The sequence below is a fragment of the Cotesia glomerata genome, linkage group LG5, assembly GCF_020080835.1.
Source record: "Cotesia glomerata isolate CgM1 linkage group LG5, MPM_Cglom_v2.3, whole genome shotgun sequence".
Taxonomy (NCBI): domain Eukaryota; kingdom Metazoa; phylum Arthropoda; class Insecta; order Hymenoptera; family Braconidae; genus Cotesia; species Cotesia glomerata.
Genome location: NC_058162.1, coordinates 22,704,995 through 22,731,612, shown reverse-complemented (window position 1 = coordinate 22,731,612; position 26,618 = coordinate 22,704,995). Strand labels below are relative to the sequence as shown.

The 26,618-nt window shown below is 30.2% G+C and overlaps 1 protein-coding gene across 1 annotated transcript in view; it reads left to right on the top strand.

Moving 5' to 3' along the window:
* Positions 1-26,618, top strand: part of LOC123264570 (alkaline phosphatase-like) — a 157,225-nt gene that overhangs the window by 100,612 nt on the left and 29,995 nt on the right. Inside the window, exons 3-6 of the mRNA XM_044727880.1 lie at positions 13,420-13,594; positions 16,546-16,724; positions 19,224-19,425; positions 19,874-20,014. Coding sequence (XP_044583815.1) covers positions 13,420-13,594; positions 16,546-16,724; positions 19,224-19,425; positions 19,874-20,014 — 697 coding nt within the window. The remainder of the gene's footprint in view (positions 1-13,419; positions 13,595-16,545; positions 16,725-19,223; positions 19,426-19,873; positions 20,015-26,618) is intronic.

Here is a 26,618-nt window from a genome sequence, read left to right as displayed (position 1 = left end):
ATGAAACTTCAATAATTCAAGAGCTTATTTATTATTCATCACTAGGGATATCAATCCTCGATACCTATTTATCAAATTCCACCCAACATTACTACAAGTGTTTTGTAAACACGAAGAAATCGTAAATAAAGGTTAGAATTGCGGTGTCTGAGACAACTTGCTTTCGCTACTAACCTCTTACTTTTTTTGTCACAAGATTTACAAATCCGTTTACTTCCGGCTAAAGTTTCCCTTATTTATAGCTTCACAGTTTTCCGGGGAGTTATAATTGATATAATGGTTGATATGAAAGTAATGCGTTGGAAGTGAAATGTGTGGTTGAGAGAATTAAGTCTTTAGAATCCTTTTTTGTCATTTCGCCATTTTTACGGCTAAAAAATTGATGTTTTTAACCATTTGATGTGTTCTGAAAGTAATGACGAAGTTGCATGATTTGTAATTTTATTATTTGTTCAAAGTTTAGTTAAACTTATTAAGATAAAATAAAGAAAAGGTATTTTAATAATTTCTTGCTTACACGAAAAAAAGTAAACTGTAATAAATAACAGTCGATTTATAATAAGTAGTGATCAACTGCTAAAAATTACCATTTCAAACAGTAAAATCGTGATTTTACTATTCACTTTATAATATTTACCATTTAAACGTTACAATTTACTCTTTACATGGAAGAAAATACTATTTCAAACAGTAATATTCGCTATGTAAATGTGTAAAATGTTAAAGTATAATAATTAAGAATTCAGACTTTGATATTTATCATTTCGTACCTAAAAAATGATGTTATGATATGTAAAAAGTATAAAATAAAATTAGTAAATTTCTAATACAAGCAACGTCAATATTTACAAAGTAAATTGGTAAATTTTAAACACAACGCTAAAAATCAAACTGTAATTATTGACTTGTTCGGGCTGGTAAAATGTATATTTTAAAAGTATAATTTTTACTGTTTCAAATGTTAAATTCTCCCAGAGTGGGACCCCCTTCTCTTTCATCTGAGTTCCCCTTCTCCTCATTATATGGACTATATATTGAAATGATAATTTTTACTGTTTGAAACTGTAATTTTTTAAGATGAAAGAGTCGTTATTTACTATAGTGACAGCTACTAATCACTTATTTTGGATATTAAATTATAAATTGTGGCTTTTATACTTTCTACATTAAGTTCTGTAATATTTATATTTTTGCCACCCTGATGTCCGGTTTACTGTTTGAAACTGTAAAAATTAACCGGAATCCGAGTGAATATTACAGTTTACTTTTTTCCGTGGAGGTAAATTTTAAAAAAGAAATTTTTTTTTAACTTGAATCCAAATGCCAGTGACGTCATATTGTATTGTGGATTCAAGGGGAATACACTATACTAAAAATAACTAGACCAAAGTGATACGATTATTATTATTTATTAGTCACTAAATATTTTAAAATAATTAATTATTATTTAATAGACTTTTATTAGATTGGATTGCATCCACAGCTGTGGTGGTATAGATCGTTGGATGGTCCCAGTTGCTAGCGCTTGGCGGTGTTGAGGCGTTTTTGGTTGCAGGTCTGCCGCCAGAGGCGTGACTGCGCTGATAGTACCGCCACAGTATCCGGTGCGCAACGCCATCTTACAGAGAGTTGAAAAAATATATACATTCTGTTGTCATCTTAAAGAAGAAAATAAATGAATATGTTATAATAATAAATTATATTTTATGGAATACAAGTTAATAAACGAAAAAAAAACTTCTTTGCGAAGAATAAATAATTAATTTGTGAAAAATAATAATAATTAAAAAGCACGACAGACGGCTAAGGACGAAGTTAAATTAAAGTACTTCACCAAACCCGGAAAGTTATAAGTATTGTCTTGTAAAGCCTTTATCTAGCATATTTAAAATATATTAAAGATTATTTTGCACTAATTAAGAAAATAATTATCTCTCATATTACTTGCCAGTATTTATTTTGTTTGAAAATTCAAGAGTATAGTGTAATTTCCATAGCTCTTAGCCTCAACAGATATAATGACTTTTCAACCAATCATAAATTGTTTTTAAACCAAAATTTATTCTTTTTTAATAATTAATTTATAAAAAATTGAAATTGTTAATCGAAAAAAAATCATCAGAATATACTTCTTTGATTTATGTATAAATTTTTAGTGATAAAAATGTATGAAAGTCCTCAATTGTTTCGATTAATAATTGAAGAATTTATAATCAAAGATGAGATAGATATATTGAATTCTCCGGACAAAAATGAATTTCGGTTTACAATTCTTTATTTAGTTATTTTGGCTTTACGCTAAGATTTTAAGTTTAAGGTAGTTCACTCACGCCATATAGTTTGTGCTATTTCTTTCCTTTTCACTCGCAAGTGCTGTCTTTCTCACAGATTATCTCTTATTTACTGATGGTTATTTTTGTTTAACTAGCCATTTTATTAATAATTTATAAAAAACTACATGGTCAAGATTTTTAAAATTTCTTTGGGTTATTTTAAGTATATTATTCTAACAGGTATCAGTTTTTTGAAACAATCGTAAAATCCTTCCAATGCAATAATCATAAATATTTGTGATTTTCTCACTCTCCATCCATACTGCCTGTGCTAAAATGTAATTTTTAATTACAATAATCTCATTTCTGGTACAGTCAATTGATTTCAAATTTCAACAACTCATGTAGTGCGTATTACCCATATTTCAAATCTCGAAAACTTCTTAAAATTTTGCATTTATGACAGAACTACCTTAAAATCTTAAGTTGAAGTATTTTCAGAAAGGGAAAGTTAGTCCTAGCTCTGTTTTATTACTCCAGACACGTAAGTCACAAAAAGGATACTTTCTGTATTAATATAAGTACTTTTTCCTCACAGAGTTGTACGTATATTTGGGTAAAAACATATGTAATTTTTTTGATACTTAAGGAAAGGTTTAGATCTCATTGTAAAATATTTTTGTTAATTTTTAGTTAGTATTCACCAACTATCTCAAGCGTAAGGACGCTTCTCAAAACGCAGTCTTTTAAATAAAGACTAAATAAAGTTTGGGAAATCCAAAAGTGCACGACTCATAATCTCATTTTTCACAATCAAATTGATTAAAGTAAAAAATAAAAAGCAAAATAATAAAAAACAGAAAACTCTGCTATACACGGAGAGAATTTAATGATAAATACAACTATCCGAGTATTGTAAAAACAGGCTTCTTAGTATGAATAATTGCAAGAACTATCCAAATTGTTAACCGAACCATCCAGATAGTTACATTTACTATCTGGATAATAATTATTACCATCTGGCTGGTAACTTAAAGATGGTAAACTTAATCATAATATATGTTAACCGCTAAAATCATGTTGATTGTAAATTCTACAATCATGATGGTAATTATTACCATCGCAGCTAGTAATATGATTAGTCACTATGTGACTACCGTGACTTGTGAATTATAAATAAACAAAAATTTCGCTTTATTAAATAATGACTTTTGTTAAATTGCGCTGTACTTTCTTAAATATTGACGTTTTTGAAAATATAAGCATATACATTTTTGAAGATATAAGCATATATTTTATATATTTATATATAATATAGATAAATATATAAAACATATGAAAAATTGATGTGGGTACTCAAATGAAAGGTCTCGATGAGTGTAATGTCTGGGTGAATTTACATCTTTAAAAATGTCAATAGTTTACAAGATACAAGGTCATTTCTTAATTATTGATATTTTTAAAGATGTAAGCTCATCCTGATGTTACACTCATCAAGAGCTTTCATTTGAGTACCCACATGCATTTTTGATATATACATATATATAAGATATATAAATATATGAAATATATGAAAAATTGATGTGGGTACTCAAATGAAAGATCTCGATGAGTGTAATGTCGGGGTGAGCTTATATCTTTAAAAATGTCAATAGTTGACAAGATAGCAATGTTAGTTCTTAATTATTGACATTTTTTAATATATAAGCTCATCCTGATGTCAGACTCACCAAGAGCTTTCATTTGAGTACCCACATGCATTTTGATATATTTTTCATATATACATATATAATATATATGTAAATATATAAAATATATGAAAAATTGATGTGGGTACTCAAATGAAAGGTCTCAATGAGTGTAACATCAGGATGAGCTTATATCTTTAAAAATGTCAATACTTAACAAGATAAAAGGTCATTTCTTAATTATGTGTCTAGAAATGGAACATTTTCGAATGCAGCCTAAATACTTATCATGATAAATTGACTATCGATGAGAATGATATGAAACCTTGAAAAGGCGCAAAGTCAAGTTGACCTTTGCAATGACACTAAATTTCACTAAAAAAACCGAGTTTATCATATGACTATCCTGGAGATAAAATTTTTGTTATTCTCTTAATAATATAGATATACTTTTTTCAATATTCACTTTTATGTCAAACATTAGAATGTTATTATATTCTGACTCTAAAATCGAAAAAGTTTAGTTTTTTATACTTCCTGTTTATTTTTTTTATGATTGCAATCATGATGATTTTAACTATCTCCGATGGTAAAAGTTGCCATCTAGATAATAAACCGTATCATCATAATTGTGGGAATTAATATATACTGATTGTACTAATTACAATCGCCGGATAGTTGCATTTATTATCTTAACTTTGCAAAAGTTAATAACTATCCTGGATAGTAGAAGCTACAAAATAGGGATAGTTACCGTTAACATAAAATTCTCTCCGTGTATTTTAGTGGTGCCATAACTCTAAGGTGAAGAAAAAAAATACTATAATAAAATGTATAGATAGATATACAAAAAAATCCACAGTCATATATTAGTTTTTTATAAATAATAATTTAACAACAGTGAATTGAACGCTCATATTAATAGAGAAAATCCGTCGTATGTTACTTTAGATTATAAAAAAAAATTATTCCGGTACGATATCATTTTTTTGACCAATTTCCCTGCCACATATACCTATCCATACACGGACGTCCAGAAAAGATCATGTTTAATGTTATTATTTACTATGTTAAACAAAAAAATTGTTACTGAAATATATTTTATGTGTCTGACAAATTATTTGACTTGATATAAGTGTACTCATATTAACCTGTAGGTGCGATATAAATAACAAAAAATCAATTTCAGTTTCGAGAAAACTGCTTTTTTTTTTAATATCGAGAGTAGAGCACAACCTCAACGCTTCGCTTATGAGGTGTGCAATTAATATAAAAACTTAAATCGCTGCGTTATATTTCATTAAATCACGATTACCTGTACATGATTTTTTACAAGATGATTACTGACCTCTGATATTTAGTACGATGAAAAGTCGGGAGGTGGCGCCACTGTCCTTGTCTGTTTCATATTTTCTAGTGAATGAACCATCTGTAAACATAAATAGATAAAAAATGCAGCAAAAATCTTTTATGGTAGAGTATTAAACAATAATTACCTGTACTCTTATTACCTGTAACTATACATTTCTGGAGGTATTAGAGCAGTTAAATGAGTAAAGTAACTGCGAAAGCTTTAATAAAACATAAAGTCCAGTGTCTGGATAACAATGACTATAATAAGATAGCTCGAGGCTGTTGACCAGATGAATGCTGGACTACGTTGACTGAAAACAGAGATCTTGAGTACAAACGAAGAACTAACAAAGACGTGTGTATAATGGCTACGTCACTAAATGGAGTACAGTCAAGCAGACTATTGAGGGAGAAGTCCAGCTGAGGACAGCGCGTAAATGCATAGAAACGTAAACATCCCAATTGGATTACGCTTCACCAAGAGCTGCTTCTTTGAAGTATTTTTAAGAATAATAATAGTCAAATGTATCAGTGGAAAAAAACTTAAGCTGCTCGAGGGGGATTAGAGACACCCTCTTTTGAATAGCAGTGCCAGAGTTCTGTAAAGGCGTTCACGTATCAAGCAAATCAAAGAGAAATTTAATCGAACGTTATAGTCCACTGGATCCTTTTTGTCGTCGGACAATTCATGACCCAATTGAATTAAAGTTTTAACTGGTCATAGTGAAGGAAGAAATTAAGACAAAGTTGTTGGATTTGATGAAATTTTTTATGACTTTTTTAATCAACTTTCCCTGTGTTATTTTCTTGTTTAAGTACGTGATGACAATAAGAATTCACGAATGTAGAAAGCTCGGATGCGCTTACAAGTAATCCCGGGGAAAGAAGAATAAAAAATTTTAAAAAATAGTTAAATCCAGTATGAACGGTTGAGAGACTCGCGAGAAGACTCAAGAAGTAGAAACACTCGGTAGCAAATAATACGCGACTCCTGAAACATGGAGCAAGTGTTTCTGGCACGATATCAAAAGAACGACAGGAGGTAAACCCTGATCCCAATTCGTGTATATATATGGAAGTATATATAGAGATATTTAACTGAGTCGAGCTCACGAATATGTGTGTACCTCGATTTGTACTCAGGTTTCATCTACAAATACAAATAGTACACTTGTAGGAATACAAAATACAAATACTTAAAGTCTGGTACAGCAACAGAGGGATAAGGGCTCAAAAATACATCCCCTTCCTCGTGTGTCGAGCAGTTGCGAAAGAAAATCCTATATGAAAACATAAATTTCGTTGGATAGTCATTTTATGTAATTGGAATTTCCATTAAGCGTTTGAGTTATCTGCAAAAAAACATTATTAAAGTGAGGTTGCGGATAAAAATAATTGTAACGTGCAATATTTTATCCCGTATTGAGAAAAATAATTTAAAAAATTTTAAACTGTTAGAGTAAATGTGATTTTCACTTTAATTCTGTAATTTAGCGAAAGTTGGGTCTTCATAAAGTATCAAACTTACAAAATTTGAATTAGTGCTACATCAAAATAAAAATAAAATAAATTTTATGTAAAAATTTTTTTTTAACATTTTGACTATCTCTGATTAATAAATCTAATTTGATATTAAAAACAATTTAAAATAACTTGAGTTAGCTAATACATAAATGTACGCTTTGTATGAACTTACACTGATAGAAGAATTTTTTTTGTACCAAAAAATATTTGTTAATAGTTAACAAATCATTTATTAGAGACTACTTTTTAGTATTAAACAAATATTTCTTAGTATTTAAAATGATTTGTTTGTATTTAATAAATCTGATATTCATTTATTAAATATTAATAAATCTTTTTAAATACTAAGAAATATTTGTTTAATACTAAAAAGTGGTCTCTAATAAATAATTTGTTAAATATTAACAAATATTTTTAACTATAAAGAAATCCTTCTATCAGTGTACAGAACAAAGGAAAAGGAAAAAATTACATTATATGATGGATCGTTACGCTTCTTACAAGAAAATTGAAAATTATAATTTAGGATTGTAATTTTTACAGATTTTGTAAGAATTACATTGTAAAATGTAAATATTTGTTTAAAGGTGTGAAAATTAACATCAATAAATAATTCTCGTATTTATAGAAATAGGTAGATAAATAATACATTCTACTAGTGATAGATAACCATTTCAGTTCACGTCTGTAGGTGTCTATAAGGGGTGACATGTCCATTTTGTCTTAGATTATAAATAAAACGAATAGTAGAATTTAAATTTTTGAGTGATATTTGAATTTAATATAAATATAAGTAATAAAAATGAAAATAAAATTGATGAAGTTGCACATGAATTAGTTGTTCAGTATCGTATTTTTGATCTTTGTTATGAAAGCAGATATTAAATCCTCAAAGAAATTGGTATCCTGGCAGAGTTCGTTAATTAGATGGGCATCCTGATCCTTGGACCATGGTAAACATAGCTTTTTGTTGTCTTAATAGCGTCCAACAATCTATGTTGTCTTCAACCTGGTCTTGGATGGATAATTTGAAATTGTTCACGTATCTCTGGTAATTCAATATATCCATTGACGAATTTATAAAAAAACCCGACTAGAAATTTCGTGAGGCATTGCCGAACAATCAATTTGGGGCAAGTTTGGCCTTCCGAACTTTGGCAAGCCTAATTCACGCCTTATTAATTCCACTATAGGCAAGCCAAAGTTCGGCATTGCAATAGTTTTTCCAAGCTACGCCCAAATTCGGCAAACCGAACTTCGGCAAATCTTCGGTAACTGTGATTTCATGCAAGTCAGGCATACCAATAGTATGTCAAACTTCGAACTGCCGTAGGTTTTCCAAGCTATGCCCAAGTTTGGCAAACGAAACCGGTAAATCTTCGCTAACTGTGACATCTTGCAAGTCAGGCATACTTATAGTATGTCAAACTCCCGACTAGAAATTGTAGTGAGGAATGCCGAAGAATTAGTGAGAGACAAATTTGGCTTCCCTAACTTAGGCCTGCCTAGGTTGCACCTTATAAAAACCAAGGTAGGCAGAACGAAAATTGGCATGCCGAAAATATTCCAAATTTGGTTGTGATCCTGAAACTGTGTGGCATTGCCAAAGTTCGGCACATCATGGAAATGCCGGACTGATTTGTAATAACGGTAACCATAAATAATTGCTTAAGTTCGGCTTGCCAAACTTGGACGTAACTAGGAAAGTCTCATGGATTCCTTAAGTCCGATATATCATGGGAACGCCGAACTGGTTTCAAGTAACGATAACCTGAGTTTTGCCAGTTTGGAGCGAACTTGGCTTTCCGAACTTAGGCTAGCCCAATTCGAATCTTATTTGTTTTAAATTAGGCAAGCCGAACATTGGTTGTGCTTATAAGTATATCTTAAAGTAAGAGGTCGCTCATCATCGGCGTAGCGTCGCGGTATGGTATAGGGCCCTCGTGCGTCGGGTACCGTGTTCGAGTCTCGCGTTCGACGTGTACGATTTTTAATAATTAATAATTACTAATTATAATTACTATTAAGGCGAGTGTGAAGTAAAGTTAAGTGTTATGTGTGACTAATGTATCTAACTCCTACATCACCTCCTTCCCCCTTGACTTATAAAATCTACCGATCAAAAAAAACTTCTTCACATTAAAAAACGCTGCAAAAAATTAAAAAAAGATGACCGAAAAACTAAAATTAAATAATAAAAAATAATATTAAATAAAAACAAAAAAAAAATTCTTTTTTTATTCACAAAATATTTGAAAAATTTAGTCCTAAATTCCATATTTATACTTAAAATAGTAAAAGTAAATAAAAAAAAAAGTATTTGTTGTCATTAATTTCCGCTTGATAATAAAAAAGCTAAAAACCAAGAAAGAATTAAATTTGGATTCTTCCTTGCGAATTTGGTTTCCGAACTGCTGCCTACTTAGGTAGCCAAATTCGGGCCGAATGAGGTTTAGATAGTCACCTGCAAGTGTGGTTTCCAAACTACAGCCTAATCAGGAAGCCAAGTTAGGCTGAGCCTCGCAACTGCGTTACATTCCAAACTTGGATCTGGTTTGGATGCCTCACTTACCGCAAGTTTGGAATTCGGCATGTCTTACTTGCACCAAATCACTGCCTCACTGAAATTTCTAGTCGGGAATATTAAATCGGCAACTTGTCGACGACTTAGAAGGCTACACAAAAAAAAGTAAACTGTAAAATTCACTCGGATTCCGGTTAATTTTTATAGTTTCAAACAGTACAGCGGACATCAGGGTGGCAAAAATACACTGATAGAAGGATTTCTTTATAGTTAAAAATATTCGTTAATATTTAACAAATCATTTATTAGAGACCACTTTTTAGTATTAAACAAATATTTCTTAGTATTTAAAAAGATTTATTAATATTTAATCTCTATTAACCTAAATGAATATCAGATTTATTAAATACAAACAAATCATTTTAAATACTAAGAAATATTTGTTTAATACTAAAAAGTGGTCTCTAATAAATGATTTGTTAACTATTAACAAATATTTTTTGGTACAAAAAAAATTCTTCTATCAGTGTATTAATCTTACAGAACTTAATGTGGAAAGTGTAAAAGCCACAATTTATAATTTAATAACGAAAATAAGTGATTAGTAGCTGTCACTATAGTAAATAACGACTTTCTCATCTTAAAAAATTACAGTTTCAAACAGTAAAAATTGCCATTTCGATATATAGTCCATACTATGAGGAGAAGGGAAACTCAGATGAGGAAAAGGGGGTCTCAATCTAGAAGAATTTAACATTTGAAACAGTAAAAATTCTACTTTTAAAATATACATTTTACCAGTCCAAGCAGGTCAATAATTATAGTTTTATTTTTAGCGTTGCGTTTAAAATTTACCATTTGTACTTTGTAAATATTGACGTTGCTTGCATTAGAAATTTAGTAACTTTATTTTATACTTTTTACGTATCATGCGATCATTTTTTAGGAACGAAATGATAAATATCAAAGTTAAAATTCTTAATTATTACACTTTAACATTTTCGACTTTCATATAGCGAATATTACTGTTTGAAATAGTATTTTCTTAGATTTAAAGAATAAATTGTAGCGTTTAAATGATAAATATTATAAAGTGAATAGTAAAATCACGATTTTACTGTTAGAAATGGTAATTTTTAACAGTTGATCATAACTTATTATAAATCGACTATTATTTATTACAGTTTACTTTTTTCCGAGTATCGATTTGTTGTTATGCGTAAAATCTTTCAACGCTTTGTTTTGTAAAACTATAAAATAGAGCGCGCTTCTGTCAAAATGTTCAATATCGACAATTTAATTAATCAATATTTTTTTCATAAATATTGAACCGTTGCCAAAGATGGTTACAAAAGAAACGAAAAGCATCAACAATGAAAACATCACATCAACTTTTTAATAAAGGATTACTATACAAATTTTTAATAAAGTACATAAACACGTTTCCATGGATTGAATAATTTTAAATTGTTTTTTTTAACAACGGATTAAATTTACCGTTGAGTTTTTATGATCTGAGGTGAGTTTGATTGAGTTATCTGCGAAATGGTTTGGGGATAAATATCAGATGCAGAATGCAGTAAACTTAGAGCCAATATGTGCGGAGGACAGTAGTTATGTGGGATTCGGGTCGACCGCGTTCGGTAGTTTCCGGCATTTAGACCGACAAGTTAGAGCAGACGAGCCGTGACTATTACGCTCAAGTACTTGAGCACTTGGTCACGCTTCGGATGAATATCAAGTTTACTTAATTTTCCGATAATCGGGATAATAAAGATCTGAGAATTGGCGTAGCACGTTCATAACTTGAAATTTAACAGAATCGATTTTGGCGATATAATTGAAAGTTTTCATTAAAATTATTGTTTCAGGTTCAGTGAAACGATTCTATTATACATTTATAAAATACTACCAATAACAATGCTGATCATTATCTTTTCAGTAGTTTAACGGCCGAACAACCAAAACTTCGCAAATGACAAACTCTTTATCGGAATATTTTAATTGCCTGTTTGGTTTCATTAATTAGAGTATTTATTGTGCTAATATTCATCAATCCGTTGAAATTTTGCTATTAAGTAAGCGAACCTGTAATGTTTTAATTAATATCTCAATCCATCCAATTAATTCCTTGGGTTGATTAAATTTTGTGATAATCCTTGAAAACAAGCTTTTAATTAACTTTTATATTGTTCCATTTATTAAAAAGTATAAATAATCCATAGTTATATACCGACGGCTTACTATGAGAACTTCAATTATCAAAAAATGCAATTTTTTAGGAGAGATAAAAAACGTAGTAACTTTTTTGTTTTTATAAATTTGAGTTATAGTTTTTTTTAAGCACAAAGTTGATTTTTCTCTAATTATTGAAATAAAAATTAACATTTAAAGAAATTTAATTAATTAAATACATGGGATTTAGTGAGATACGAGGTTATTGCCTGCACTTATATCTAAATAATTTAAGATAAACTAAAATTATTGCTCAAAAGTCTGAATTTGGATTCAAATTTCCCGCGCTAATAGCGCTAGAAGCAAATTCTCTGTTTGAGTGATTTGATTAACCAATGGCGTTAGTTGATGAGTTGATAGCGTCATTTGATGAACCAATGGCGAGCGAGAAGCCATTTTGAAGATTTTTAACGTAGAATTTGAGCGTTACAAAGCTAAATTAATAATTTTTGGGTGGTTAGGGCATTAATTTAATAATATTCAGAAAGAAAACTATTAAAAAAATAATTAATGTAAATTTTTATGAAAAAAGTAGATAAAAAATCGGCGGCTCACTATGAGAACCTCGTACGCCAAAAAATGAAACATTTTAAAAGAGAAAAAAAACATTGTAACACTTTTATTTTTATAAGTTTGAGCTTTCGTTTTTTTTTAACGCAAAGTTAATTTTTCTCTTATTATTGAAATGAAAATTAAGAATTAAAAATATCTAATTAATTAAATACATGGAATTTAGTGAGATACAAGGTTATTGTATGCACTTATGTCTAAATTATTTAAGATAGACTCGAATTATTGCTCAAGAGTCAGAATTTGGATTCAAATTTCCCGCGCTAATAGCACTAGAGGCAAATTCTCTGTTTAAGTGATTTGATTAACTAATGGCGTTAGTTGATGAGTTGATAACGTCATTTGATGAACCGATAGCAAGCGAGAAAGTATTTTGAAGGTTTTTAACCTAGAATTTGAGCGTTTCAAAGCTAAATTGATGATTTTTGGGTGTTTAGTGCATTAATTCAATAACATTTAGTAAGAAAACTATTCAAAAAATAATTAATATAAATTTTCATGAAAAAAGTAATCGACGGCTCACTATGAGAACCTCGTATGAAATATTTTAGAAGAGACAAAAAACATCGTAACTTTTTTATTTTTATAAGTTTGAGCTTTTATTTTTTTCAAGCACAAAGTCAATTTTTTTCTTATTATTGAAAGGAAAATGAATGATTAAAAACATTTAATTAATTAAATACATGTCATTTAGTGATATTCGAGGTTATTGCCTGCACTTATGTCTAAATAATTTAGGATATTTTTAGTGTCGCCATCTAGTGATATTTTTAACATCGACCCGGAATATTCAAATAAATTATCTCTGACCATAAAAAAGTTAAAATTGCACTAATGACAAAATATTAACGACTTTAAACTAAAACTATGTCGACATGTTATATTATTTATAGAGATAACTATGAACATAATTGCAAATAAAATTGATGGAGATATATATTAATATAAATATAGCTATGAAAAGGACGATTTTAGTTGTACCAGATAACCTCCGTCATATTTAAACCATCTTAATGTAAATCCCCGATCTGTGGGTTGACTTATATAAAATTCTCCTCGTGCTTCAGAGGAGTGTCTGCCGTCGAAAAATACCAAGTATTATCATAATACTGTCATTGTGATAATAAAATACTAAAAAGATAATTTTAATATTTATCGAATGAGATGGTAGCTTATCCACCAATAAGTCAGTTCATAAGAACGTGATTATTATTCGAAATAAACTATTAACCTTAAAATCTTTCTATTTCAGACTTACAACATGGACGCCCAGGTGGGAGAGTCGTCGGCGTGCGCGACTGCACTGCTTTGCGGCGTGAAGGCCAACTACGAGACACTCGGGCTGGATTCCTCAGCCAAGTTCGACAATTGTCTGTCCAGCAAAACGGCAAGGGTGACGTCGATCGTCGACTGGGCCCAACGAGAAGGTAAAAGAATATCAGTGCTAAAAAAAACAAATTGCACGCCTCATAATGCTAAGCGATTAAGATAGTGCTTCAATCGCAATACTTCAAGTTCGAGTAATTTTGTGGTCTTAAAATGCATCTATCACAACCATATTGCACTTGTACGATGATTCATTATCTCTTATTATGCAAAAAATCTTCTTATGTCGGTACATTAAAAAAAAATTTCAATTTTTTTAGCGGGAAGTTAGAAAACTTTTTGGAAAAAATTTTATATGAACATCCGAATGTTTTTTTTTTTCGTATGTAATCACGATAACTCCCGGAAATATTATCGTATCTAAATCAGATTTTTTTTAACAGATTCAAAATCAAATCAACTTGTTTTACATTGTAAATGGCTATATAATTCGTTGTAGTTTAATTATAATTAATAAAAAATTAGAATCGAGTGATCTTTTGCACACTGAAAGAAAAAACTAACTTGAATCAAGTGAAAAATTCTTAAATCATGTAAAATTGACGTAAACCGAAAAAAAATCTCTTAGTTTAAGAATTTTTCTACTCAAATCAAAAAAATGAAGTTCTTCAAAATTATTTACTTGATTCAAGTAAATTATTTTTTCTGTGCGTATTTATAAATGTGTGAATCCAGACAAAGACTAGTCTTAAGTAGAATTACGCATACGCGCTATGTCATTTGTTCAACAGTGCGCTTGCGCCTTATTTTCTTATCTGAGATGAAAATGGCGCGAAATATTTTAATCTAAAATTAAAGCACGATTTGTTGAATTTTTTATCAGTATTACGACTTATTTTTATCTTAAAAATTAAATGAGCATTATGAGGCGTGGAATTTTGCATTATACGGGAGTCAAATCAAGCTTTACTCATTACAAACTACAGTTTTCCCACTCCCCACCACAGAGCTTATACGACTGCATGGTCTATAGTATATGGACTAGAGTGTATATTTTGGCATACATATCATAGTAAATATGTGTATACTAGTATACATTGCGCGCGCAAGCACGCGTCTGAATGTTAGTATAGAATTATATATGTTTTCATGCTTATGATATATTTGACCAATCACGTTACGAATAGTTTGCTTACATGATATATTTTTATATTTTTCATTTAAATTATAATGTGTATATATATATATATATATATATATATATATATATATATATATATATATATATATATACATATGTACAGTGCAGCGCCTACATGACTACATCATTATTTATTCAATATCAACAAACAACAACTTTCAGCTTACGAAATTTTCATCATAAATTTTACATTTTATTTTTATTTATACCTATTCTATCAATATTGATTTGCAATTTGAAAATATCAAAAAGTTAATGGAGTTAGCGAAATATTATAAAGCATGGAAATAACCAATTCGAGTAAATTAATTGTATAATTAATATAAACAAATGTATCATGTACGCTTGGAGTATTATAATAGTTAATTTCATTGATCATCATTTACTAATTTATATATACGATATAATCGTTCGTAAGGAGTAAATTCCTGTCGTACGTCGGAGTTGACACACACAATTTTTATCTTTCCGCTAAGAAAAATTGAAAATTTTTCCAAATTCGAGAAGTTATTGGTTTTACTCCATTTTGCAAAAATCGAGTTTTCATCAGATCTCGACGTTTTAAGGCCACACAAGAAGCTTCCCTGACTATTCCTGCGGTAGCGATCTAAAGAGTATCATTGCCATTAAATTTCGTGAAAATTTGAATCGATTCGGTTCGCTAGATTTTGGGAAATTTCAAAAATAAAATTTAAAAAAAAAGGTTTTTTTGGAATAACTTCTAAACGGCTTTACAGATCAATTCCAAAAACTAAACCGCTCTTAAGCTTAAAAAACTTCGTCGATTGCCACCAGTCCTGTCAAAATCATTGTTTTTACATAACTTTGACATTTCTTTTTTGATCGTTTTTGATAAAATAAAATAATTATTAGAGCCTAAAAAACCACGTAGATCGCTGCCAATAACATGAAAATCGATTGATTGCTTCGTGAGTTATCGGTGTCGAAATAATTCGAAGAAAGTGAATTTTTCAAATTTCTCTAAATCTTTCGGTTTGATCAGTTTGTGTTTATAAGTATATCATATAATTTGAAAAACTGCGTGGAATGCTGCCAACAGCGTGAAAATCGGTTCATTCATTCAGAAGTAATTGCGGTTTGAAAATTCAAAAAATACTGTTTTATTAAACGTCTATTAAACTTTTGAGCTCGAAGAGCTCAAAAACTTAGAACAGCTAACTCTTCGAGCTCAAAAATGTCATAAGTGCAATTTCAAACGCTTAGATATGAGATTAGCGGGAAGTTGCAGGGATGGCCTTTAGGATCAACCGTTTTCCAGATTTTTTTTCTTATTAGTATCAATGTAAAAAGATATAAATAAGTAAATTAATGTAATTACCGGAACAGAACACAAGTACCCGTCAATTTCCGTTGTTAAATTTCCGTTGTTAGGATGAATCACCCCTGTTGATTAATCACACACGCCGTTTGGCACTGACGTACTGTACTGCGCGATACAACACTGGAAGTACAATACAAGTTCGCGTACAACCGAAGCACAGATTATCTGCACACTTACTTACACACTGACAGAGTAATGGATGTCCTGCAGATATATAACAACCAAGTTTCACTCTCTTACATTTATCCCGTTTGTTATACCCATTTAATCCTCTCCATTCAATTTCTTATTTACGACCGCTACGCCCAACTATTCACACACACATGTATCCATATCCGCATACGTAACCTACAAATCGCTGGATGCTCAAATTCGTCTTCAATGCCAGGAAAACCAGTTTTATCTTTTGTTCTACGAGCATCTTGATAATTTACTCGCTTTTTTGGACCCAAAACACAAAAATTAGTGATAAGTAACCTGTAAATTTTGTAATTATGATTCTCTTACAGGCAAATCCACGGGGATGGTAACAACAACTCGTGTGACTCACGCTACGCCGGCAGCGCTGTATGCTCATGCTTCAAGTCGTTACTGGGAAGATGATAGTAAAGTGCCTTCAGCAGCGCGGGCTTCTTGTAAAGATATCGCTCGACAACTTCTGGAAGATGAACCAGGACGTAATATTAATGTTAGTAATTTTATATTTTAGTAAATATTTACTTTATTTTCATTTTATATACTTTCCATCAATACTGCCGGCTAACCAGAAGTTAAGTTTACACTTTAAACTAACTAGATTTTCTGTAGTTGAGAGGTTAAACCGCTTAGTTTTCAGGGAACATTAAGTTAATAACAAGAGATTACCTTCACTTAAGAATTTTGAAATATTAGAGATAATTTCATTAATAATCATCAGTATTGTAAAAATTTATTTTACTAAAAAGAATGATTTAATATTTTTATCTATTATAAGTAGTGATCGAAGATCAAATGTGGAGACCTTAGTAATGTGTTATTCTAACTTCACTTGTCCAAGTTGAAAGATAATACACTGGATCATGTAATTGTATATCGATTAGAAACCTTGATAGTGAGAGAACTAAACTCGGCTTCAATATCAAATCTATCCTTAAAGTAACAAACTATTATTGTCTATATAATTAAGAGAACAAGGAAAATTTCGTCTTTCGGGTATTTATATGATAAAATGAGTTTTTTTAAGTTAAATTTAGTATAGTTAAAAAGGTCTTGACCTGAATTTGAGCCTTAAAAAGGTTTTATATGATTTTTAACGATATTTGATTCATGGGAATAAGTTTTTGATGTCATCATAAATAGACTCGCATTTCAAGCTAGATAGAATTTGTTTATTTATTTTGTTTTGTACATATGAACGTCGTTATATGTCAAATATTGATCCATATAATTAAAAAAATAAGGAACATTTTGTGATGGACATATCTTTACTACAAAACAGGTTTCTATAGTTTAATTTATTTATTTATTTATTTTTTTTTTTTTTTATTTATTTGGTTTAAATGCCAAGGCAGTAAGCCGAATGGCAAAATTTACAAATATTTAAATATAAAGATAAGAATATTTAAATATAAAGATAAGAATATTTAAATATAAAGATAAGAATAAGTACACGTACAGTTATAGCAAGTATTACCATGATAAATAATATATTATACAAATGAATACTTATGATACATTTTAATATAATATAATATGCATATAGATATGTAAATTCCAGAGATTTGTCTAGATTTTTCTGAGATTTACAATTTACAATTTACCGTCAGTTTCTAATTTCATGAAAAATTCAAAAGCTTTTGTTTTAAATGTTTCCAAACTATGAGATCCGATTATTTCAATGGGCAGTTCTCTCCAAAGCCGTATCGCTGACACCACAAATGAATGCTCAAATAATTTTGTAGTAAAGTGTGGTATTTTAAACATGACGTTATTGTATTTTTCTGCTATTCTTTCTGATCGTCTAATGTCTTGATCCTCTTCTATGAATAAATTCCGTAAGAATTTTGGTTCACCAGTGGATATCAGTTTATAAAAATAGCACGCCAAGCAATATAATCTCTTTGTCTTAATGTTTAGCCACTTTAGAGAAAGTCTATGAGGAGTAATATGTTCATCTCGTTTCAAATCCAATATGAATCTAATTGAATTATTTATTAATCTTTGCAATTTATAATCCAATCGTTTAGAGGAATCCAGCAACACTAATGAGCAGTATTCGATTATCGGAAGAATTGTGGCAGTTATTAATAATTTGCGAGTGTATGTGGAGAGTATATTCTTCCTATGTTTAAGGCTATTTAGTGCTCCATAAACCTTTCGAGTAATATGTGCAACATGGATGTCCCAGGAGAGATTGTTAGTTAAGTAAATTCCCAGATGTTTAGTTGAATTTACGTATGGAATAACCTTTCCGTCAATGGTTATCTGGGGAAGATCATAGCCTTCGAGTAACTTCAATTTGCTATTACTTCCTAAGATCATGACTTTAGTTTTTTGAAGGTTAATCTCAATTCCATTTTCTCTGGCCCAGTCAGTTACTGCTTGTGCATCAACATTCAATTTATAGGCTGCTCTATTCAATTCATAGAGTTTGAAGTGGAGTTATGTAGATTTGTCGTCAATTTAGTACCATTAGAAAGGTCATACCCTGAATTTGTGACTTTTCCCCGTTTGATATTTTTTCGACGATAGTCAATTGATCATCTAAATAATTAAGTGAATAAAGAAAATTTTGCGATGGACATAGTTTTATTTCAAAAAAAATTTTTATAGTTAAATTTGGTATCATCAGAAAGGTCTTGACCTGAATTTGTACCTTTTCACGATTTTGTATATTTTTTGGTGATAATCAATTTTCTATGTCAAGTTTTTGGAAGAGTTTTGAATAGTTTGTAGGTTTTAAAAGTTTATTCCGTAAAATTTTCCATTAATCTACTTTTAATTGATTCGTCATAGCAATATTATTTTTAAAATTTATTTAAAAAGTACCGAAACTATGTATATTGTCATCAACAATATCGAAAAATAACCAAGCAAAAGTTTTTTTTATTCATAGTTCGTAATTTTCAGCAGTTATATAGTAACTGCAGGTTGCTAGTAGTATTTAATACACTAAAATAATTTATGTAATTGTAATTTGTCATTAAAGGTAATACTGGGAGGAGGTAGAAGACATTTTGTATCAAAAGTAGCTCAAGACCCCGAAGAGCCAGAAAAAGAAGGCCGCCGACTTGACGGGAGAAATTTAATAACAGAGTGGACCAAGTACCACCAAAACATGGCGGCAAAGTACGTGTACTCAAAAGAGCAATTCGACGAAATAGATCCGGCGCGGGTCAATTATCTCTTGGGTGAGTGAAAAATTATTTTAATTGTACATTCAATATTAATTAAATAAAATTCATGCATGATACGTAACACAATATGTATAATTTTATTTTATCGAAATCAAATGAATAAAATAACGACTCGTATTTCGATGTGAAACAAAATGGCGAATTGTACGTGTAAATTGGTTTCGAATGACGTTTAATAGCTTGTTTAACATTTATTAATTAAAATGTAAGCTGAAATTATATGTAGAGTATAGATCGTATATAGCAAGCTCAGGTCCTAAAGGACAGATTTTAATTAACTCACTTACACTTGGATGGAAAGTTTACGCCTTGCTAATTGTAGACTTTGGAACGGTTGCTGAATCCCCGTTAATTATTCTGAATGTTGCATTCGAATGCTTTTCGAGCAACGGTGTTCAATTTAGACGCACTAATACACCTCAATCGGTTACTTTGTTACCAGGATTATTTGCTTACTCGCACATGGATTTTGACGTCGATCGCAACACCACCGGAACCGGAGACCCATCCCTCGCTGAGATGACGATCAAAGCGCTCAGGATTCTCAAACGGAATCCTAAAGGGTTTTTCTTGTTTGTTGAAGGTAACTATTTGATTTTATCTTTTTCAGTAATAGTAATAATTTATATTACGGTGCACAGAAAAAAAAAAGACTAATCAAGAGCACTATCGTCTTCAAATTATTTTTCTTGAATCAATAAACTTATTATTTTTAGTTCAATAAATTTTTTTCTTAAATTAATATTATTACAGAATTTTAATGAAGCAAATAACTTTTTTATTGAAAAACAATTTATTTTTAAAAGGTAAAAATTTTTTCGTTCCATTCTACAAGGCTCTCTTTATTTAAGAAATTGTTCTCACAGTTTAAGAAGAAAATATTTAACTCCAGAATATTGATATTCTTGGCTAAAGAATGTAAATTTTTTTATAAATTAAAAATAACGGAAAAAAATGTCAATTATAAAATTAGCCATAGATTCATAGCTAAATTTGTCATTAAAGACGAATTTGGAAACTGGGGAAAGTAAGAATAAAAGGAAAAGAAGATCTTTACTTAGTGAGAATTTTTTGGTAACCGAAAAATAATTCAGACAGCCCGGGGTCTCGAACCCGGCCCATTTGGTTACGTGCTAAAGGCTCTACCAATTAAGCTATCCGAGACACTGTTCGTGACTACTATTCAGTCACCTGAACCTGGAACCTTGCTGCTTAGGTCGGACCATATTAATAGTATCTGATTTTAATGGAATTCTTTTTTTGCACGCCTCATAGGGCGAAGCGCGTGAGGTTGTGCTTTATACTCGACTCGTCAAGATCAATCAATTTTGTGATCTTTAAACGCCTCTATAACAACCATATTACACTTATACAATAATATAGGTAGATTTACACCGAGAAAACACTTAAATGAAACCATCTTTTACTTTCTAAAATCCTTTCATGTTGCTATTTTGAAAAAAAAAAAAACGTTTCGAAAAAAATTTTACGTGGACGTCCAGATGTCGCCCCATTTTAGATGTACCAACGATTACTCCCGAACAAATTGATATTTCAAGACCAGACCTTTTTTGTAAGTTTAAGAATTTGATGAACCGGGTCCATATTTCATATCAGTAGCCTAGTTTACATATTTCTTTTTTTAATTGAATTTTTATTAAAATTCACTACGATATAACCGTACAAATACAAACGAATTTGTCACGTGAAAACTATGGCGCCACTTGATCAAGCTAGATTTTTTTAGACTGCGTGCGCGTATTACAAGAAAAAAGGGCGCCGATATGTGAAAAAAAATTAGGAAAACGGTTGACCCTGAAGGCCATCCCTGCAACTTTCCGCTAATTCCATACTTAGACGCTTAAAATTGCACCAATGACGTTTTTGAGCTCTTCGAGCTCAAAAATACAATTTATGGGTTATTTTGAGCTCTTCGAGCTCAAAAGTCTGATAGAGATTTGATAAGACACTATTTTTTTAATTTTTAAACCACAATAACTTTTGAATGAATAAACCGATTTTTACGCGGTTAGAAGCATTCGACGCAGTTTTTTCGGTTTTCTTTCGTTCACGATATCTCTCGAACGAATCAACCGATTTTGACCGGACTGGTGGTGATCGACGTGGTTTTTTGAGGTTAAGAGCTGATTAGTTTTTGGAATTGAACCTTTAAGCCGTTTAAAAGTTATTCCAAAAAAACCACATTTGAAAAAAAATTTTTTTTCAGTTTTTTTAAGATTTCTCAAAATTTATTGATCTGAATCGGTCCAAATAGTTTTCAAAATCTAAGTTTGGTCAAGCTCTTTCGAATGGCACCAACCGCGATGAAATCGGTCAAGCTGTTCAAAAGTTATAAGCGGTTCACATACTTTCACACACACATACACACACACACACACACACACACACACACACACACACACACACACACACATACAGACACCGTGACAACCTCGCGGGGATAGTCAGGGAAGCTTCCTATGACCTTCAATCGTCAAGATCTGATGAAAACTCGATTTTTGCAAAACGGGGTGAAAACAATAACTTCCCGATTTTTGAAAATCTTCGATTTTCTTAGCGGGAAGTTAAAAATAAAAAATACTCTGTAAGAAATTACTTAATTATAATTTTTTTTTTTAATCAATTACACAATTTATTTTCTTCTTAAAAAATGAATGAGCGTTATGAGGCGTGCACTTTTGGATTTTCCAAACTTTTTGGTTTTTGGTTTTAAAAGTATGTTTTTATTAATGACAATACGGATACATACAATAAGTCAAAAACATCTTAGAAAATAACTTAAACAGAAATAATATTATATTTTGTTTTTGCTTGATTATACTGCAATATAAATCTCAGCATATTTTTATAAATAGGTTAACTATTTAAACATAAAGTTCTTATTTTTTTGGTTGAGTCTTTTGACATTTTTAAATATTGTTGGTGATATGGAAAAAATTAAAACCATAATTAATAGAATTATAAAGGCAGCGCTGCGGTCTAATTGTCTGAAGCTAAGAACATCAATGTTTTTGAGTAAAGCTTTTTGGCTTTCAAGTAAGTAAATATCTCTTGCGTTAAGAAATCAAAAATATTGACTAAAAAATAATTTTACTTCATCTGGTTATTGGAAATTTGTAAATCAAAATGTTTAAAATCAAAACCAAAATATTCTTCAATCAAAATTTTGATCTTCCTGTAAAAATTTTTAAGCCAAGAATATTTTTCTTGAGTCAAGATTATTTTTAACTTCCCGCTAAGAAAATTGAAAATTTTCAAAAATCGGGAAGTTATTGTTTTCACCCCGTTTTTCGAAAATAGAGTTTTCATCAGATCTCGACGTTTTGAGGTCCTAGGAAGCTTCCCTGACTATTCCCGCGATGGTGTCTGTATGTATGTATGTATGTATGTGTGTGTGTGTGTGTGCGTGTGTGTGTATATGTGTGTATGTATGTAAACCTCTCATAACTTTTGAACGGCTTGACCGATTTGATCGCGGTTGGCGCCATTCAAAAGGGCTCGACTAAACTTAGATTTTGAATACAAGTTGGACTGATTCGGACCGATAGATTTTGAGAAATATTAAAAAAACTGCGAAAAAAAATTTTTTCAAATGTGGTATTTTCTTAATAACTTTCAAACGACTTGACCGATCAATTCCAAAAACTAATCAGCTTTTAACATCGAAAAACCACATCGATCGCCACCAAGCCGGTCAAAATCGGTTGATTCGTTCGTGAGTGATCGTTGACGAAAGAAATCGAAAAAAAGTGTTTTTTTCGAATTACACCGAAATTTCTGGTCTGATCAATTTGTGTTTAAAAATGTATCATAGAATTTGAAAAACTGCGTCGAATGCTGCTGACCACGTGAAAATCGGTCCATTCAAATTTGAAAATTCAAAAAATAGTGTTTTATTAAACTTTCATCAAACTTTTGAGCTCGGAGAGCCCAAAAATACACGAAAACTATATTTTTGAGCTCGAAGAGCTCAAAAACGTAATAAGTGCAATTTTGAGCACTTACTTACGAAAGTAGCGGGAAGTTGCAGGGATGGCCTTCAGGGTTAACCGTTTTCCTAATTTTTTTTTTTTGTGTAGAAGATAATATTCAATTTTTTTCACCTACATGAAAAGTTTATTTTTAAAAAAATCTACCCTAAATTTGATTATAAAAGCGTTGACATAATTATCGAGCGGATTAATACTCGATTCGTCTAAAGCGCGTAAATCCGAAGTGATAGTTATAAATTGTCGGATATATTAAATTTCTCAGTAGGTTTAAAAATTCAATAAAGCCATGGTTGTGTTGGTACAACTTTTTAATTGCCTTCAATAAAAAAGTTTCAGCACTGTAAGCTACGGTACATTTAGAGTCGTGAATTTTGTCGGGTTTATGCGTTTAAAAATAGACCGAGAAGAAAAAAAATGAAGAGCATAAAGGAAGAAAGGACCAAAAGTAAAAAAAAATGAATAAAGTTTTGTCCTCCGCTTGGATACATGGCACTCTATTGCACTTTAGTAAGCTAAACTTAAACTTTACATGCCAGCGAGCCAAATTTTCTACCAGTAACTCCGAGAAAACTTGATCGTATTAAGATATAGAACGGAGTACATACTTTGATAACAAGATCGCGGCTTTTTTTTCTTTTCTTCGAGAATTAGTTTCTTTTCTTTGTCAAGTTCCCGAGTGTTTGTTGATTTTATTACTAGAATTTCTATAGACTGTCGGGCTTTTAATTGGAGAATTTACAGTCAGTTTTATGATTTGTAACTTTTTCTAGTAAATTTTTTAATATCTAAGTTACTTATATTGACGGTTCACTGTCCAAACTTGGTACGTCAAAAAATGATATTTTTCCGGAGAGACAGAAACATTGTAACTTCTTCATTTTTATTGTCAGGCGATATTTTCGTTATTGTAGAACTAATCTAGTGGCACTAGAAGCAAATTCTCTGTTTAAGTGATTTGATTAACTAATGGCGTTAGTTGATGAGTTGATAACGTCATATATCCGAACAAAAACAGTTTCACTGTAAAAAAATCACGCCAAGTCCACGTTCATAAGACTATTAAGAAAAAAAAATTTTATTTCTTTACAAAAAGATATAAAATAAAAAATTAAAAAATCCAAGTAACCGATATGGTTGTATATGATTTTCGGAAATTAAAAAAAATTTTGTTTTAAATTTAAAAAGTAAAAGAAACAATTTTGGAACGTATTTAGTGTGCGTGGTTACGAAAAATTTCACTTTTTAAGAAATTCCTAAAATCTATCTACTAGGACTTTTAAAAAAAATTGAAGTACACAATGACGCACACCAAGTACGTTCCAAAATTGTTTCTTTTAATTTTTAAATTTACAACAAAATTTTTTTTAATTTCCGAAAATCATATACAACCATATCGGTTACTTGGATTTTTTAATTTTTCATTTTATATTTTTTTGTAAAGAAATAAAATTTTTTTTTCTTAATAGTCTTATGATCGTGGACTTGGCGTGATTTTTTTACAGTGAAACTGTTTTTGTTCGGATTTCAGTATTTTTTGTAATTATAATAAAAATTGACAATTTTAATTTAATACATTTCAGGTTGCAAACTATCCCCTTTGAGCTATAGTTCATGTAAAAGTTATTCTTGCGCCGCCTGGCATGTGTAATTGAAAGCTGTCAAATATCTTTTTTTTACTGTAGTTTCCCATCTATTATAAGATTAGCATGCACCCTTATATTATTTAGTCTCTGGCCGTCCGCTTTTTACATAAGAAAAAAGTTAAAATCTAAAAATCTGGGTCGCTATAGTTTGTGCTGATTATTTTTAATAATTTTAAACAGAAATTATAACGATAATTGATAATAATCAAGTAATACACGTAATAAAAAGCATGAACTACTATTATAAAATATCATATAAAAAAAAAAAATCAAAATAAATTTTTAAAAAAATTTGTAACCTCAAAAAACCGTTCTGCTTACGGTATATACACACTCGGTAGTCTGGCTTGAGAACGGAACTTGGCGCCAGACTCTATCGAGTCTGTTGATTTGATGAACTAATGGCAAGCGAGAAGCCATTTTGAAGGTTTGTCACCTAAAATTTGAGCGTTATAAAGCTAAATTGATGATTTTTGGGTGGTTAGTGCATTAATTTAATAATATTCAGAAAGAAAACTATTAAAAAAATAATTAGTGTAAATTTTCATGAAAAAAGTAGATGAGAAATCGAGGGCTCACTATGGGAACATCGTATGCCAAAAATGAAACATTTTAGAAGAGACAAAAAACATTGTAACTTTTTTATTTTTATAAGTTTCAGCATTTGTTTTTTCTAAGCAAAAAGTTGATTTTTATCTTATTATTGAAATGAAAATTAACAATTAAAAAAATTTAATTAATTAAATACATGGAATTTAGTGAGATGCAAGGCTATTGCCTGCACTTGTGTCTAAATAATTTAAGGTAAACTCGAATTATTGCTCAAAAGTCTGAATTTGGATTCAAATTTCCCGCGCTATTAGCGCTAAAGGCAAATTCTCTGTTTAAGTGATTTGATTAACCAATGGCGTTAGTTGACGAGTTGATAACGTCATTTGATGAACCAATAGCAAGCGAGAAATCATTTTGAAGGTTTTTAACCTAGAATTTGAGCGTTACAAAGCTAAATTGATGATTTTTGGGTGGTTAGTGCATTAATTTAATAATATTCAGAAAGAAAACTATTAAAAAAATAATTAGTGTAAATTTTCATGAAAAAAGTAGATGAGAAATCGAGGGCTCACTATGGGAACATCGTATGCCAAAAATGAAACATTTTAGAAGAGACAAAAGACATTGTAACTTTTTTATTTTTATAAGTTCGAGAATTTGTTTTTTTAAGCACAAAGTTAATTTTCCTCTTATTATTGAAATGAAAATTAACAATTAAAAACATTTAGTTATTACAAGGTTATTGCCTGCACTTGTGTCTAAATAATTTAGGATATCTTAAGTGTCGCCATCTAGTGATATTTTTAACATCAACCGGGAATATTCAAATAAATTATCTCTGACAGTAAAGAAGTTAAAATTGTACTAAAGACTAAATGTTAACGACTTTAAACTAAAACTGTCGACAAGTTATAATATTTATAGAGATAACTATGAATATAATTGCAAATGATATCGATGGAGACATATATTAATATAA